Source organism: Aspergillus nidulans, chromosome I, assembly GCF_000011425.1.
Source record: "Aspergillus nidulans FGSC A4 chromosome I".
Lineage (NCBI taxonomy): Eukaryota > Fungi > Ascomycota > Eurotiomycetes > Eurotiales > Aspergillaceae > Aspergillus > Aspergillus nidulans.
Genome location: NC_066257.1, coordinates 2,469,352 through 2,483,686, shown reverse-complemented (window position 1 = coordinate 2,483,686; position 14,335 = coordinate 2,469,352). Strand labels below are relative to the sequence as shown.

General features: G+C 49.9%; 5 protein-coding genes across 5 annotated transcripts, besides 1 other annotated feature; 4 read left to right on the top strand and 1 right to left on the bottom strand.

Annotated features, from left to right (window-relative positions):
- Window positions 1-14,335: part of a sequence feature (contig 1.110 1211..298245(1)) that runs on past both edges of the window.
- Window positions 273-784, top strand: ANIA_06584 (uncharacterized protein; the record flags this gene model as incomplete). The annotated part of the gene is made up of 2 exons (XM_659096.1): window positions 273-440; window positions 488-784. The coding sequence occupies 2 exons, from the start codon at window positions 273-275 to the stop codon at window positions 782-784; spliced, it is 465 nt and encodes a 154-aa protein (XP_664188.1).
- On the top strand, window positions 2,530-4,641 carry ANIA_06583 (uncharacterized protein; the record flags this gene model as incomplete). Its single annotated transcript, XM_659095.1, has 5 exons — window positions 2,530-3,282; window positions 3,574-3,749; window positions 3,794-4,011; window positions 4,064-4,401; window positions 4,555-4,641. 5 exons carry the CDS (start codon window positions 2,530-2,532, stop codon window positions 4,639-4,641), a joined length of 1,572 nt encoding a protein of 523 aa, XP_664187.1.
- ANIA_06582 (serine hydrolase domain-containing protein) lies at window positions 5,011-7,322 on the top strand (the record flags this gene model as incomplete). The annotated part of the gene is made up of 6 exons (XM_659094.1): window positions 5,011-5,101; window positions 5,179-5,396; window positions 5,687-5,875; window positions 5,944-6,489; window positions 6,672-6,840; window positions 7,234-7,322. The coding sequence occupies 6 exons, from the start codon at window positions 5,011-5,013 to the stop codon at window positions 7,320-7,322; spliced, it is 1,302 nt and encodes a 433-aa protein (XP_664186.1).
- atrF (ABC drug exporter AtrF) lies at window positions 7,780-12,333 on the bottom strand (the record flags this gene model as incomplete). Its single annotated transcript, XM_659093.1, has 1 exon — window positions 7,780-12,333. The coding sequence occupies one exon, from the start codon at window positions 12,331-12,333 to the stop codon at window positions 7,780-7,782; it is 4,554 nt and encodes a 1,517-aa protein (XP_664185.1).
- ANIA_11522 (uncharacterized protein) lies at window positions 12,656-13,000 on the top strand (the record flags this gene model as incomplete). The annotated part of the gene is made up of 2 exons (XM_050613123.1): window positions 12,656-12,711; window positions 12,805-13,000. The coding sequence occupies 2 exons, from the start codon at window positions 12,656-12,658 to the stop codon at window positions 12,998-13,000; spliced, it is 252 nt and encodes an 83-aa protein (XP_050467124.1).

The window sequence follows — 14,335 nt, the reverse complement described above, 5'->3', positions numbered from 1 at the left end:
TTTCCAGCTCGGAGATCAAAAAAACCGAATACCACTGGGGTAGGAGTCGTCAATCTGTTGATAATAATGAAAAGAATCTAGAAAATTTCAGGCGGTGGTGGAATACTGCCGCACCGCCGCGCTGATAGCGTCACCGCCTTCTCTATCTCCGATTCTCCGCCCCCTCCATGTGCCCCAACTGCTATTTGTATACAAAGCACGCAGTCCCCGCTGGCCATAACACTCCTTCGAAAGAGTCTCAATATCTCCCAATCCTCAGATGGTCAATAATAATGGCAGAAACACTCGGGCTACACGGCCTTAACTTGGACCTTCCTTTCCCCGCAGCTACCAAGCGAGTATCTGGGAATATCAATGGAATCCACACAGATGTCATGACCATCAAGTTCAGTGATAAAATCATGATTACAATATCACAAAAAGGCCGACTTGGCCATTGGGTCAGTAATTGAGCTCCAGATACCAAAACCACGCTGACCGGTCACAGCTCCATGTTCCACTGGAAAACAAAAACCCAGGCACAGAAGGCCAGCATAGAATTCCAGATCCTGCGAATGATGGTCTTCTTCCGTTGAGTAATTTGACGGCTACGTCGATTCTTGGGGGTCGTGCTCCGGGACACGAAATTGTTGGTCAGCTATATGCCCGTCAGATAGCGAGTGCCATTGTCACCAAGACACCAAACGAGAACCGCTTGCTGGTTGTCGGACTAGGATTAGAAACAGCCGAAGCCGACCGAGACGTGTTCTTCGCTGTCATAGACCTTGTCCTTCAGTGCATCTAAGGAGCAAGAGACAGTGACTTACAGATTTAGATGCAGAAACGTTCACCCTGTATCTTTCTTTTCTCCCCTTCGACCTTCAAGTTGTGAAGTTTGAGACCATAAATCAATACTAAGAGGTAATTGCGTTCCTCTACAGTAAATCTCTTCTCTTGAGGTTCAATCTGCCGAGGAATATGAATGCGCCGCTGAAGAGAGCCTTGATCAGAAGTTTCTCATTGAAGCAAACCACCTTCCAGTTATCATTGACGACCACGGTCGGATTATAGAGGACTGATCCTCTGGATTCAGTCTTCCAGGAGATATATAAGGATCGGCGACGCTGCATTGCTGTTTCAAAGTCACTCGATCCAAGCACATTAGAAGCGACACAAATGGGTTGTGCCATCCAATCATCCGATCTTGTGGCTACGACCCGGTTGCTCGTTTAAGTTGAGTTATCTGGCATCACAAGAGGATAATTGTGTGAGATGCTTGTTAGGTGGTCCGCGGAAAAGGCACCAAATGTTCTATAAAACAGTTTGCGGTAACTCAGGGAATGGTACAGGACTTTTGAAGCCTCATGGTAGATGGCTTGGAACCCTTTAAGAATAGCCTAGGTCTCCAGCCTCGGTGCGTTTTGAGTCTTTCGATCTCCAAAGTGCTGCCGCCATGTTTGGGCAGCTCTTCATAAATGCGAAATCTGACATCAAACGGGAGACGATAAAGATAGCTGCTCGTGCTTTTCTCTTCATCTTTGAGAACACCTCTCACGAACTTTCAAGCCACGAAGACAATCGTATCATGAAAGCGGGCTTGCTTACTACGGTCCTCGAAGTGACAGATGCACCCGCCCACCACATCGTGGGCCTGAAGAAACGCATATCGACGCTAAGTCAACATTAGCAGTAGATCTTTCTTGCTGGCCTACAGACAATTCTACTGGGAATTTTTCGGTTCTAGAAGAGTATAGCGCTGTCCTATGGCAGGCTTTTTTTTGGAAGCTTACCATGCATCCTCTCAACTTATCTCTTGAAGCTATGAGCTTGTCTTCTATGAGTCGGAAAATTGAAGGGAGCTTGAGAGATAGACACTGGTTATGTTGTGTTGTTCAACGCACTTGCACCAGGGTTACCATTGAGAGCATTTTATAAATGACACTTCCAGTACAAAAGTTTAGATGGGCTTTTGTTTCATATTTCAAGCTGGGGGTCTAGGGGGCTTTGCAGGTGCTTCTTTCATGACTGGAGTAGTGAATATTGTTTTCTATATAGTGTTACCTACGCATGACTCCTGGCCACGAGAGATGTCCTTTGATAACCCCAGGGCAGATGATTTTTGTCTCTACACTGGCGCAACTAGGATAATTAATATTCACACTCACTGTGGAATAGGCAAGTCAGTATTATTTGTTCATGCTCATAGGCTGTGGGAGTAGTTGCTCAAACCCTTGGACGGACGTAGTCACGTGCATGCGGTATTGTAAGGGCCCGTCACATCATCTGCACTTTCCAACTCACCATATCTTGCATATTCCCAGTATCATTGAACTTGGATATAGGATTTCATCTGGGACTAGCTCTTTGTTCGAAACTCATTAAATACAGCCCACTGAGCGGCAATATCTGTCCTTCGCGCTGGGTTGAGGGAGTAAACACCGCTATCGCGGCAGACAGCATCTTGTTTCCTCTGAAAGTCTCAACACGGGCATCTGAAATTGTCCTCATTAAAGAACTTTTCTCTCATAAAGACCACCTCGGTACTGTGAAATGGAGTCAGAGGATGAAGATCTTAGAGCAGCAATTGCCGCTTCCTTGGCAGACGCACCTCCTCCTGAGAGAGCCATAAATCATGAAACGTCTGTGGTTGATTTGACGGCAGACAGTGATGACGACGTGATACCAATCTTTCCCAAGTCCAAGTCGGTCGTTGGCTCAGACACCAGTCGCGACGCAAGCATTATTGAGAATGCGGAAGACGATGAGGATCTGAAATTGGCTATTGCATTATCTTTGCAGAGCCCTGCAGGACAAGGCGACTCGTCCACATCGGAGCCTAACTCTATCCCTCCACCAGAGAGGAAAGAGAAGGAGACATCTGAGCCTAAAGCCACCGGACATGCTTTCCCTGGCTTAGATCGCAAGAAGATGGAAGAGGAGCGCCTTGCACGTCTTGCAAAAAGGAAAGCCCAGTCTCCTGCCGCTGAGCAACGTGAGCTGAAGCAACCGCGTACGAGGTCTCAACCAGATGCCAGCAGTGTACACACCCACACAGCAATGCAGCCGGTGGCACCGACATCTGTGTCCGGTGTTCAGTTTTCAGTCGGCACTGTCAAGAAGACATTTGCTTCCGGCCATCGCAGGTTGGATGATGATATCAAGATCGAAGAAGTCTTGCAAAGCTCAGATCTGGAGCTTGGAGTTTTAAGCTCGTTCATGTGGGACATAGATTGGCTCTTCTCGAAGGTGAACATGGAAAAGAGTCGATTGCTACTGATCATGCAAGCCAAGGATGAGGCTACTGTGAGTTTATTCTTGATGACACTTTGGTGTGCGCGCGGTTAATTCTGCAGAAACGACAATACAAATCAGAAACGGCGAGCATTAAAAGCCTACGACTGTGCTTTCCGCCAATGGAAGGCCAAATCAATTGCATGCACTCTAAGCTCATGCTTCTCTTTCATCCTACGCATCTCCGGATTGCAGTGCCGACTGCGAACCTCACTCCATTCGACTGGGGAGAGGATGGTGTTATGGAAAATGTATACAAGTCTTTATCTTTCTTGCTGTAGCTGCTACGCTAACATTGTCCAGAGCGTCTTCCTGATTGATCTTCCTGAAAAAGATGGCTCGACGTCTGATTGCTCGACGAGTTTTTACAAGGACCTCGTCTACTTCCTCAAGGCTAGCACCTTGCATGAGAACATCATTCGGAAGCTTGAGGACTTTGACTTTAGCAAGACTTCGCAATTTGCATTTGTGCATACAATGTATGTCTCACTCGCTAAATATGGATCATTACTGATATTCCTAGTGGTGGCTCGCACTGGGAAGATTCATGGAAGGAAACCGGTTACTGCGGTCTAGGCCGCTCATTATCATCTCTCGGATTGCAAGCCAATAAGCCAATAAATCTTGATTTCGTGGTACGCTTCCAAAACCTTTATACTCAGCAAACACTAACGGCACAGACATCCTCTCTAGGCTCTATAACCCCCGACTTCATGAGATGCATATACCTTGCTGCTCAAGGTCAGATCTCCTATATGAGTACCAAGCTCAGTCCAACTTACCGAATTTACAGGGGACTCCGGTCTCACAGAACTAAGCTTTCGCACAGCAAAATCATTTCCTGCCAAATCTCTTGCTGACCCACGTTGCCTTCTCCCTGCTTCTGTAGCGGACGAATGGAAAGAGAGGGTCCGCGTCTATTTTCCGTCCGAGAACACTGTTCTCCAGTCTAAAGGAGGCCCAAATTCCGCGGGGACAATATGCTTTCAAGAACGATGGTTCGAGAACGGCAAGTTCCCCAAAAATGTACTAAGAGACTGCGTCAGTGTGAGAGAGGGTCTCGTCATGCACAATAAGGTATCTATCTATTGTACAGCTGAGATGAGGGCAATGCTAATGGATAAAGATTCTGTACGTTCAACCAGATAAGCCAATCTGCCTTCCGGGCAACCAGCAATGTCTCGGATGGGCCTATGTCGGGAGTGCAAATCTTTCCGAGAGTGCTTGGTGGGTTACTCTTCTCTTTGTAGTTGAACCATACTAAGATTACACTATTTTGTCAAGGGGTCGATTAGTCTACGACCGGACAAAAAAGCAGCCGAAGCTCAACTGTCGGAATTGGGAATGCGGCGTCGTGATTCCAGTAGTTGAAAGGAAGAATAAGAATGACATAGACGCAAGCACAAGAAAAACCGAGGAGACCGAATCGCAGGCTGGAAGTCAACCTGGAACGAGCAGGGGTGTGCAAAGCAAGGGTAAGGAAGAGAATGGATGTCTTCTGGACATCTTTAGAGGTACTGTTCCTGTGCCAATGCGCTTACCAGGGCAACGATATGAGGGCCAGCGGGCGAGACAGCCGTGGTATTACTCCAAGTATATTACTACAGATTGAAGTACCTCGGTCCACATACAGCCGAGGCGCTGCAGATAAATGGTACAGCAGATTCCTAACAGAACATCATCATTCTGTAAACAGCGAGTCCTCCACTCTGGTTATCGGCTTCTGTCTAACAGTCCAGCATGGAAGCCCTTGACAGAATCCTTGAGAAGGCTACAGACCCGACGTCGGGCATCCTACATGGTACTGTTTTCATCGCCGTCGACAGATCAGGTATTTCATCCCTTCCAGTTAAATAAATATGGAAAGGAAAATGCAAAAAGAAGATAAGAATGAGGTGAAATAAATAGCTAAGATACCAGGCGAAACAATCTATGCGCGCGCATCCGGTGTGGATAGCGTCGCAACTGGCGCAGAAGCAAGCCCAAAACCGCTCCAGCTAAATTCGCTGTACTGGGTCGCGTCGATGACGAAGCTCGTCACGGCTGTTGCGGCTGCACAGTTAATTGAAAGGAAAATTTTGGATTTGGACATGGATGTCAGGAAGTACGTGAAAGAGCTGGAGGGAGTAAGGGTTCTGAGGAGGGTGGGGAAAGGCAAGTATATTTCCATCCCTAATAAGTCACTAGCCTTGGACAGACGGATAACAAAAGGGACAGACTCATTAGGGCAAGAGAATTCAATTTTTGACCCTGTTGAGGGGCAGATTACCCTGCGGTATGACACTGGCTGTGCATGCTGATTGCAGGCCCATGAACCCAGGTGCCAAAGCTAACGGATGGACTTAAGCCACCTCCTGACGCATACCTCAGGTCTGGTATATGACTCATCTTCACCTCTCCTGCAACAGTGGTCCAGGTCTCAGGGAAGAACAGCGCACACTTTTTGCGGGAGTATGGTATTTCAGCCCTGTTTCGTCCCAAATCCACCTTGCTTGCAGGGTCCGGAGCTGATGGTGCTGAGCAGGAAGGCTATACACATCCCCTTCTCTTTCAACCAGGGACATCGTGGGGATATGGAGCTGGCCTTGACTGGGCCGGGGTGTTGGTGAGCCCCTTCTTTCTCCTGCCCTCGTAGGGATTGTAGCCCTATCTTTATCTGTCAAATCCTAACAGGGTCTACTCAAGATTGAGCGCGTAACAGGGGTCCGACTGTCAACATACATAGAAGATAATATCTTCTCTAGACTCGACGCATCATGCACATCGTTTCTGCATCCTAATCAACAACCCCAGGATAAGACGCCGCCTCCGCTCCTGGAAATGGCCTACCGCACCACCCCCAGCCCCAGCAACCGCAACAGCAAAGCGACCAATTCCTCATTCACCACTCCCAACCCCGTATTGAAGCCAATACCATTCTTGCAGGCAGGCCCCATCATTCTCACGTATCCGCTCTCCCACGATCTCGGCGGAATCGGCCTCTTCAGCACGCCCGCCGATTTTGCATCGCTTTTGGCATCTCTCCTCCGTGATGGTGACCGTCTATTCGCCAGAGGAAAAGACAGTACGGATCTCCTCTTAGCGCCGCAGTTATTCTCTGAATATCCCAAGGCAGGGATTGCGCTTCCAGCCGGCCTGGGCAGGCAGATGAAGAGGATTTTCGGGGTCGGAGTCGACGCCAGGTATAGCACAGTAAAACAACCGGTAGAACAACCGGAAGTAAGCATAGAAATCGACCATTCCCTTGCCGGTCTCGTAGCAATGCAAGACATCCCTGGCCGTAGGGCTAAGGGCAGTGTGGGCTGGGCGGGTTTGCCGAATTGCCATTGGGTTGGTCCTCTCTTTTCTCTTGCCTGGATACTTATGATGTTTTTTTGCTAACGTCCGTCAAATGATGGAAGTGGATCGACCGCAAATCAGGTATAGCAGCAGCGCTGTTTACGCAGCTGATGCCGCCGTCCGATGAGAAGGTTACAGGGCTTTTGATCTCTCTTGAGGAGGCGCTTTATGCTGCCGTTGGAAATAGAGAAGGGAGTATGGATCAGACGGTTGATCGGGGATTCCCACACCGTAAGGGGGGTGGGGTTGGGGGGAGATTATAATCATGGCTAGGGCTTATATAGTCGAGGAGGATTGCTTGCCAATTCGTCCCTACTGATCCCATTCCATTCCCACCACTGCACTGCATTGCAACCCCATCTCTGCTTGAATCTAGTGATTGAATGGAATGCTGTTGCGATCCAAGGTCCTTCTTTAGAAGCTTAAGATATTATCAGACCATTCCCGTTTCCTACTAGAGTCCTCCAGCACGAATTTATCCAGTATCGCAGCGTTGCGTCCAGAATACGAAGCCGTATTGGACAGTCCAACTTCATATCATCTGGTATCTGACTCCCAGTCCCTCTGATATATTAATCAAGTCTGGATGCTTGTCCAAAGCTAATTGCTTGGCTCGGATCCTAGGATGTCTCTTCACCATAATCTTGTACCCACCGCGAATCACCACTGGCAGTATCTCCACAGGCAACCAAGTAGCTGCAGAGTTAGGATGAGATTGAGAAGACCAGTTACAGAGAAATAATAGGGTACAACGTTCAGCGATCCTTACAGCCGTCGATGCAAATCATTGGGAGCCACAGCCAACAATTCGTTAAACCGAAGAGTGTGTGTCATGAAGGGATGTGATATGGATGAAATGGTATTGACGAAGCAGCCAAAAGGCAAGAACCAGTTGGCTTACCGTATCCTCCTTCCCAATGGAATTATTGCCTTCGATCAAAGGAAGGGTTTAGGTTGATGACTTAATAGGAACTTTTGGATTGATTGTGCATATCTATGCTACCAAGCAAATCAAATACGCCTCCAATGCAAGTGCAGTTCTGCATCACCAAATATAAAGTAAAAAAAAAAAAAAAAAGAACGCTATCTATATCTTTGGTATATCCGGTAGATAAATCAATCATCAAAATGATAAACCAACAACAATTCTACCACTTCTTCGAAGACTGCTCAATTCTTCTTTGCGAAAACATTCTTGATGCCACTGAGCACAGCCCCGATACCACCAAACAAAGACCCCATCCCGAATGACCACTTCCTCACCCGAACGGTGTAGATGAAGAAGTAAACAAGCACCCAGTTGATGATGACAAAGGCTAGGAAGATCCCAAAAGAATGCCACTTGTCGTCGGGCCGCACATTCAGAGTGCTCATGTACTGCGTTCCATTCTCGTACGGGCAGTACTGACAGTCACTTGTCGCATCCGGGTTAGCCAGGTATCCAGCGCCGGCAATGTTGTTCACGAAGTTGGAGGCGTAGTCAGAGCAAGTCGAGCCAGGGGGCGGGTTGAAGTGGGTCGCTTCAGTGGCGGCGCAGGTGATCTCGACGCTGGGGAAGATAGCGGAGATAGCGCCGCGAATCCACCAGGTTACCGGGTTGACATAATACATCCAGTATTTCCAGAAGACGGGGTAGTCATCGTAGGGGCGGACGACACCGTTGAAGAGACCGGTCATAACGAAGAAGAACGGCAGCACATTGGAGATAACCGTGAAGGAGGGGGCGAAGGCGCAAATCCATTGACCCCAGGATGCCATGAAGAGGAAGAAGAGCATGGTCATGAGGAAGACATAGCCCGAGGCGGATGCGGTGACAGGGAACCCCACAGCGAAGTACCACAAAAGGAAGTAGACCGTGGCGGAGATGATGGCTGCGGGTATCTCAGCGACCACGTTGGCGGTGCAGAAGGCGACCCACCCATAGATTCGAGAGGGGTATTCACGGGCTTCCCAGAGGGCGCGGTTCATATAAAACTTGGGGAGGGTGGAGTTGAGGAAGATGGGTGGGAGGAGGATGATCAGGAAGAGAGAGAACATGCGGTTTTGCATGGACGCAATGGAGTTGTCGAGCATCCAGAAGGTGAAGCCGTTGAAGATACCGATGATAACAGAGGTGAAGAGCTTGCCGTAGTAGTAGGACGGGTCACGCCAGTACTGGGTAAAGACGCGACGAGTGAGAAGATAGCATTGGAGCCAAGTCGGCGCAGCGAATTCGTATTGCGCGGACTGGTCCTCATTGGCTGTAGCGTCCCGGCGTTCCTTGTAGATCCGTTCAATTTCCTCCTTGACCTGGCGGCTTTGCTCAGAGGTACGCCATTCTTCGTTCCAGTCGACTGTCTTACCGTCGCGCTTGATGGGCTTCGCGGCGGTCTCCAGGATGAACTCGGCCACGTTCTTTGCCGGTGGACAAACAGCGCCGCGGTCAGCGAAGTACTTGATCACATCCTTGCCATCTTTTCCTACCGGGCCGAAGTAGAAAGTGTTGCCACCGGGATTGAGGGCGAGAATCATGTCAAATTGCTGAATCAGCATGGAGGAGGGCTGGTGGATGGTGCAGACAATGGCCTGCCCAGCTTGAGACAGTTTCTTCAAAAAGCGAACAATCGAGAACGCAGCCTGGCTGTCCAGACCACTGGTAGGTTCGTCAAGGAAGAGCAAAAGGCTAGGCTTCGCCGCCAATTCGACACCAATGGTGACGCGCTTCTTCTGCTCGACATTGAGTGAGCCGATGATGGCGTCTTGAATTTCTTCTAGTTCCAAAAGGTCGATGATCTGTTTCACGTACGCAATCTTCTCCTCACGGGGAATGTTGCGGTCCTGACGAAGCAGAGCCGAGAATTCAAGAGCCTCGCGGATCGTAGCAGTTGCGTCGTGCAAGTCCATCTGTTCACAAAAACCAGTGCCCCGCTGAAAATCAGTGCTGAGAGGGCGGCCGTCCACGAACATATCGCCTGAAATTACGCCAGTAGTCTGGCGCTGAGCCAAGGTGTTAAGAAGAGTCGTTTTTCCAGCTCCCGAGGCGCCCATCAACGCAATCATTAGTCCGGGCTTCGCATAACCACTGACACCGTTGAGCAGCTTTCGAGTCCCATTTCCATAAGGAACCGTGAATTCGACGTTGTCCCAGGTGAAGACGCGCTCACTAGAAGAAATACGATTGAAAGCGGCTTCATTGTTGCCTCCAGACTGCGTCACTGCATCGCCCTGGCCGTTTTCTTCGTCGTTGGGCTTTTCCGTGGCAGCTTTGATTTGTTTAGCATTACTGGAACGCTTGAAAACCAGGGCACCGTCACCGCCACCGACAAAAGACAGAGTCTCCGTGGCGATGACAGTGACCAGCAGGTACAAAACAGTAAAAGCGATGACAACACCAAAGTTGCGCCAGAGGTGGTGACGCGTGAACTGGAATGTTGTACTCAAGTAATCGCTTCCTGCAACGTCGGTTGAGCCGAGCTTGGATCCGGTGAGAGCGCAACCCTGGTACTCGGGGCTAACGCCAGGACCTTGCGGGACCAGCATAGAAGGATCGCAGGCCATGACTCGGTCAGAGAACTCATTGGACAAGACAGACTCATAACTGTACGATAGCGGGTTGACATAGAACAGCCATCCGAACCAAATCGAGCCATCAATGAGACCTTGCTTCGGAATGACATAACCGACGAACAAGACCAGAACGTTCAAAGCAATACCAGAAAACCGGACGGCATCGTCAATAGTCGGGGACAGCGCGGCGAACATGCGATACATAGACGTGATGCAGAAGGTTGTGGTATACACGAACAGGAAGTAAATCCAGAACTTGGAAGCCGTAGCATCGAGACCAGCAAGGAAATAGACGACGATGGTAAACGGTATACACATGCAGAGGATAGCCGGGAAGTCGACAACCACGCGGGCAATTGCAACGGCGGACGGTCGATAGAAAGCATAGTCTTTGTGTCGCGCGACAATAGCACGTCCGGAAACCGCAGGCATCAGTTCAGTCAACTGCAGCCAACCAAGGAAGAGAATCGAGAAGAAAAGAGCGCCACCACGAGGGAAGGCACCATTGGTGTTCATCGCCTCGCCATAGAATAGGGAAGAGACAATGAAGGCGTTCGAGATGATTATAAAGTACTTGGTGTAGAGAGAAGTCTTGTCACCCCAGAGAAGCCAGAACTCGCGACGCACGCAAGCAGCCACCTGGCGGGCGATAGAGACAGTATAAGGGGACTTCTTCGAGACAGTCTTACTCTTAGACGATTGGACAGTCTTCTGAAAGCGTTGGGTATCGGCACAGTTCGTGTCGTGGAGCTGATCCTCGTAGGCCTGAACTTCGTTCTGAATAAGCTTGTAGTACTCGCTCTGCCGGAAAGCAGCCTCAAGTTCCTCGGGAGTCTTCGGTGTCGATGCCTCGCGGCCTTCCTGAAACTGACGGGCGTTAGGGTCGCAAAGCGATGTCAGGAAGTCGGCCGTTGTCGACTGCTCAGGGCAGTAGAAGCCAAGGTTGACGAAGTATTGTCGGGCGTAGTGTGCAGGGCCTTGGAATAGCATGCGGCCAGAGTCGATGACGAGCACCTTATCCATCAGCTCGTAAATACTCTCACCAGCCTGGTACAAAGTCACCAAGGTAGTGCGTTTGCTGACGTCGGTCATGATACGGAGAGACTTGGCGTAGTCCAGGGCAGTGCTAGCATCGAGACCGCGAGTGGAGTTGTCCCAGCAGACGACGGACGACTTGGTAGCTAGGGTTTCAGCGATACTGACACGCTTCCTCTCTCCACCAGAGACACCGCGGACGTACTCGTTCCCGACAAGGGTGTTCTTCGTGTGGGTGATACCGAACATTTTCAGCAGGGCATCAATGATAATCGGAATGCTTTCCTTGTCGTTCTTCTTGGTCTTGTTAATCAAAGAGAACTTGAGCGTCTGCCAGACAGTCAGGTTTGGAAAGTGCTGGTCGTCTTCCTGGTTGTAGTTGACCTCTCCACGGTAGTGCCTATCCTGCTCAGCAGCGCTGAGACCACCGTAGCTGACATCACCTTCAACAGCAGCAAAAGCACCGCGGTCGTTAGCAATGGCCTTGAGGAAAGTTGAACAACCGGCTCCTGGGCGACCAAGCACCAGCATCATCTCTCCTTCACGGACAGTGCCGGTAAAGTCATGGATCAGGTCACGCACAGGCGGCTTCTTCCCAAACCGCAGCTGAGGCACAAAGCGGCAGATGATGTTGTATAGATCCGGTCCAAAGGTTCCAATGACGGCATCAGGAAGCGTTCGAACAAAAGAAGCGCCGGTCTGAACGCCCTTGACCGTAAGGTTCTTGAAGACAACGCCCACTTTCTTCGCCGGGTCTCCTGCGGTGGTACGCCGTTCAAGATGACCGCCCATGAGGAAATCCGTCAAGTCAAAACCACCATACTCGCTTTCGCCCTCCTTCTCGAGATCCTCCTCCTGGAGCGCCTTTTCGGGATCCTGGTGCTGGCTGGCGCGGGACCGCAATCGATGAGCGTCTTTGGTTGTCGACTTGGTTCGCTGCAAACTCAATCGGGTCAATTCCCTGCGCATCTCTTCATAGTCCTCCATGGCACCGCGCCGAGAGACGGGCTCTGTGCCCTGCTCTCCCCACTGGCCCTCAGACGAGGCATCAGTGTCGCTGCTAGTGCCGGACACCATCGTGCTGTCTGACGGTTCTTCGCCCGTGACCGTAGGGAGTTGGGTGAGATGAGCATTGTCGGCCATGATGACCTGCTCGCAGATTAGGTGATGGGTATTAGGTCCAGTCAATCAGATCGATTCGTTCTGAATAAATTGTTTATGCGTGGTTAGGGGAGCGTGGAAGTTAAGAGAATGTTTATAATCAGGCGTGATTATTATGTATAGCGGGTATAACAGGTGTAAGGGTATAGCAAGAGGTGCTGATATGTACAACAGAACAATTAGGTATTAAAGAAAAGAAGAGTGGAGAGGGTGCAGCCTTACGCCCATAGAAGGACGACGAGCTCAAGAGAGATCAACGAAGAGAGAAAAAGGAGGGATTGATCAAGAGATCAGAGAGGGAGACATGCGTCATGGTTATAAGGCTGGGGAGTTAGCATTACTAACTCCGGCCACGGCAAGGTAAGCAGGCGGCGGATTTGTCAGGATGTGGCCGAAACCGAAGGAAAAAGCACACTGAATCAGACTCAAGAATGGATAATGGATACCGGGTAGATCAAAGAGTGCCCTAGCCGAGGGGGTGCTGAAGGAGGAAGGAGCCATGAAGCTTGGAAGCCCGAAGAAACCACGAGAGAGCTGCCGTGGTCAGGGCGGCAACCGGTGGGGGGCGAGAAAGGAGCCCATGATTCATGATGACTACCTGAACTGCCATTGGGTGTTTAGGTCATCCTCGTGGGTCGTTTCTAGATAGCGGACAATAATGGAATCTGGAACTGTTTGGCGGATTGTCGAAGAAAATTTCTTGATGAAAAAATCTGTGCGAAAGTGATTGGGTCGCACGGACTTAAGCATTGCTGACTCACTAGTCTCCGAAGTATACGCCCTCAGTTCACAGTCATCCGCTACCGTACTACAAGATAGTTGTATACTACAAAATAGCAGTACTACAAGATAGTAATGACAGTGAAACGAATCGACTCCAACTGACTCATTCTGTCAGAATGATTACATCTCTCTAATATAAGATCTAGACTCGCTCCAGTAAGCACTGAGCCTGTAAGCAGCAGTTCAGTACTAAGGCCGCAACTCCGAGAAGTGAATACTAATCCATCCGTATCAATTTCAAAAGTCTCCGAACCGCAGCCGATCCTTTATCATGATTCAGGGTGTGTTTGCCTCAGAATTCAGGCGTACTATTTTCGCTGCGGAATATGAGTTCCACGACCCATAGAACGAGTATGCTTATGCCAAGCGTGCCGTCGATTCGGCAGAACTGCCCAAGGCGGGCCCCAATGCGGGCCCGCCAATATGTCAGTGGACCCAATGCGGCGTCTCGACTCGGCTACGGCTGCGGCTTGCAGTTACATTACTGTCTGTTTCAGAATCAGCCTACAAAATAGACTATTCTATAAGTTTCTGATCGCGTCGGGGCCTCGTCAGGACCCTCGACGGAGATCGAGGTATCTCCATGCTCTGACTCAAAGGGTCAGTCTACTGTACTCAGACGCCACCGTAGTGCACGCATTGCGCATACTAGAGACAGAACAGGTTTGTGCGTCAGATTCAGGAGCGTACTTTTTTTGTCTCCTGAATGGGTCAGGCGTTGGCGTGATTGCTGATTTATCTATGTCAACGACCCTTTGGTCAGCCCTGCAGAGGCAGTTGGCCTCGCATTGACCGCTACATGGGCTCGATGCTTCTATCTAGGAAACGTGATGTAAGGTGATAAGCTGCTGCGTCGGTGCGGTGCGATCGCCAAGCGGGCGCAATTGATAGATCATTTGCTAACAATGCATGCTCAGAAGCCACTGTGATAAGCGAATGAATGGGCCATTTTGTCTATACATGATGCGTATTACTGGGAGCGGATCTGACCGCTCGGTTCAATGGTCATGGGCTCTTTTTGGCCGCCGCACGAGCGATGCGCTTCTGGACTTCTTCTTTGGAAAGGATCTTCACGGCGTCTTTTGAGAAGACGTAGCTCAGGCCCGACCAAATTGTGGTCGCAGCAACAAGGTACCTGGCAAGTTAGTTTCTGAACCAATAAAGAAGAGAGAGAAAAGAAGAAATGAAAGTGAAAGTAAGA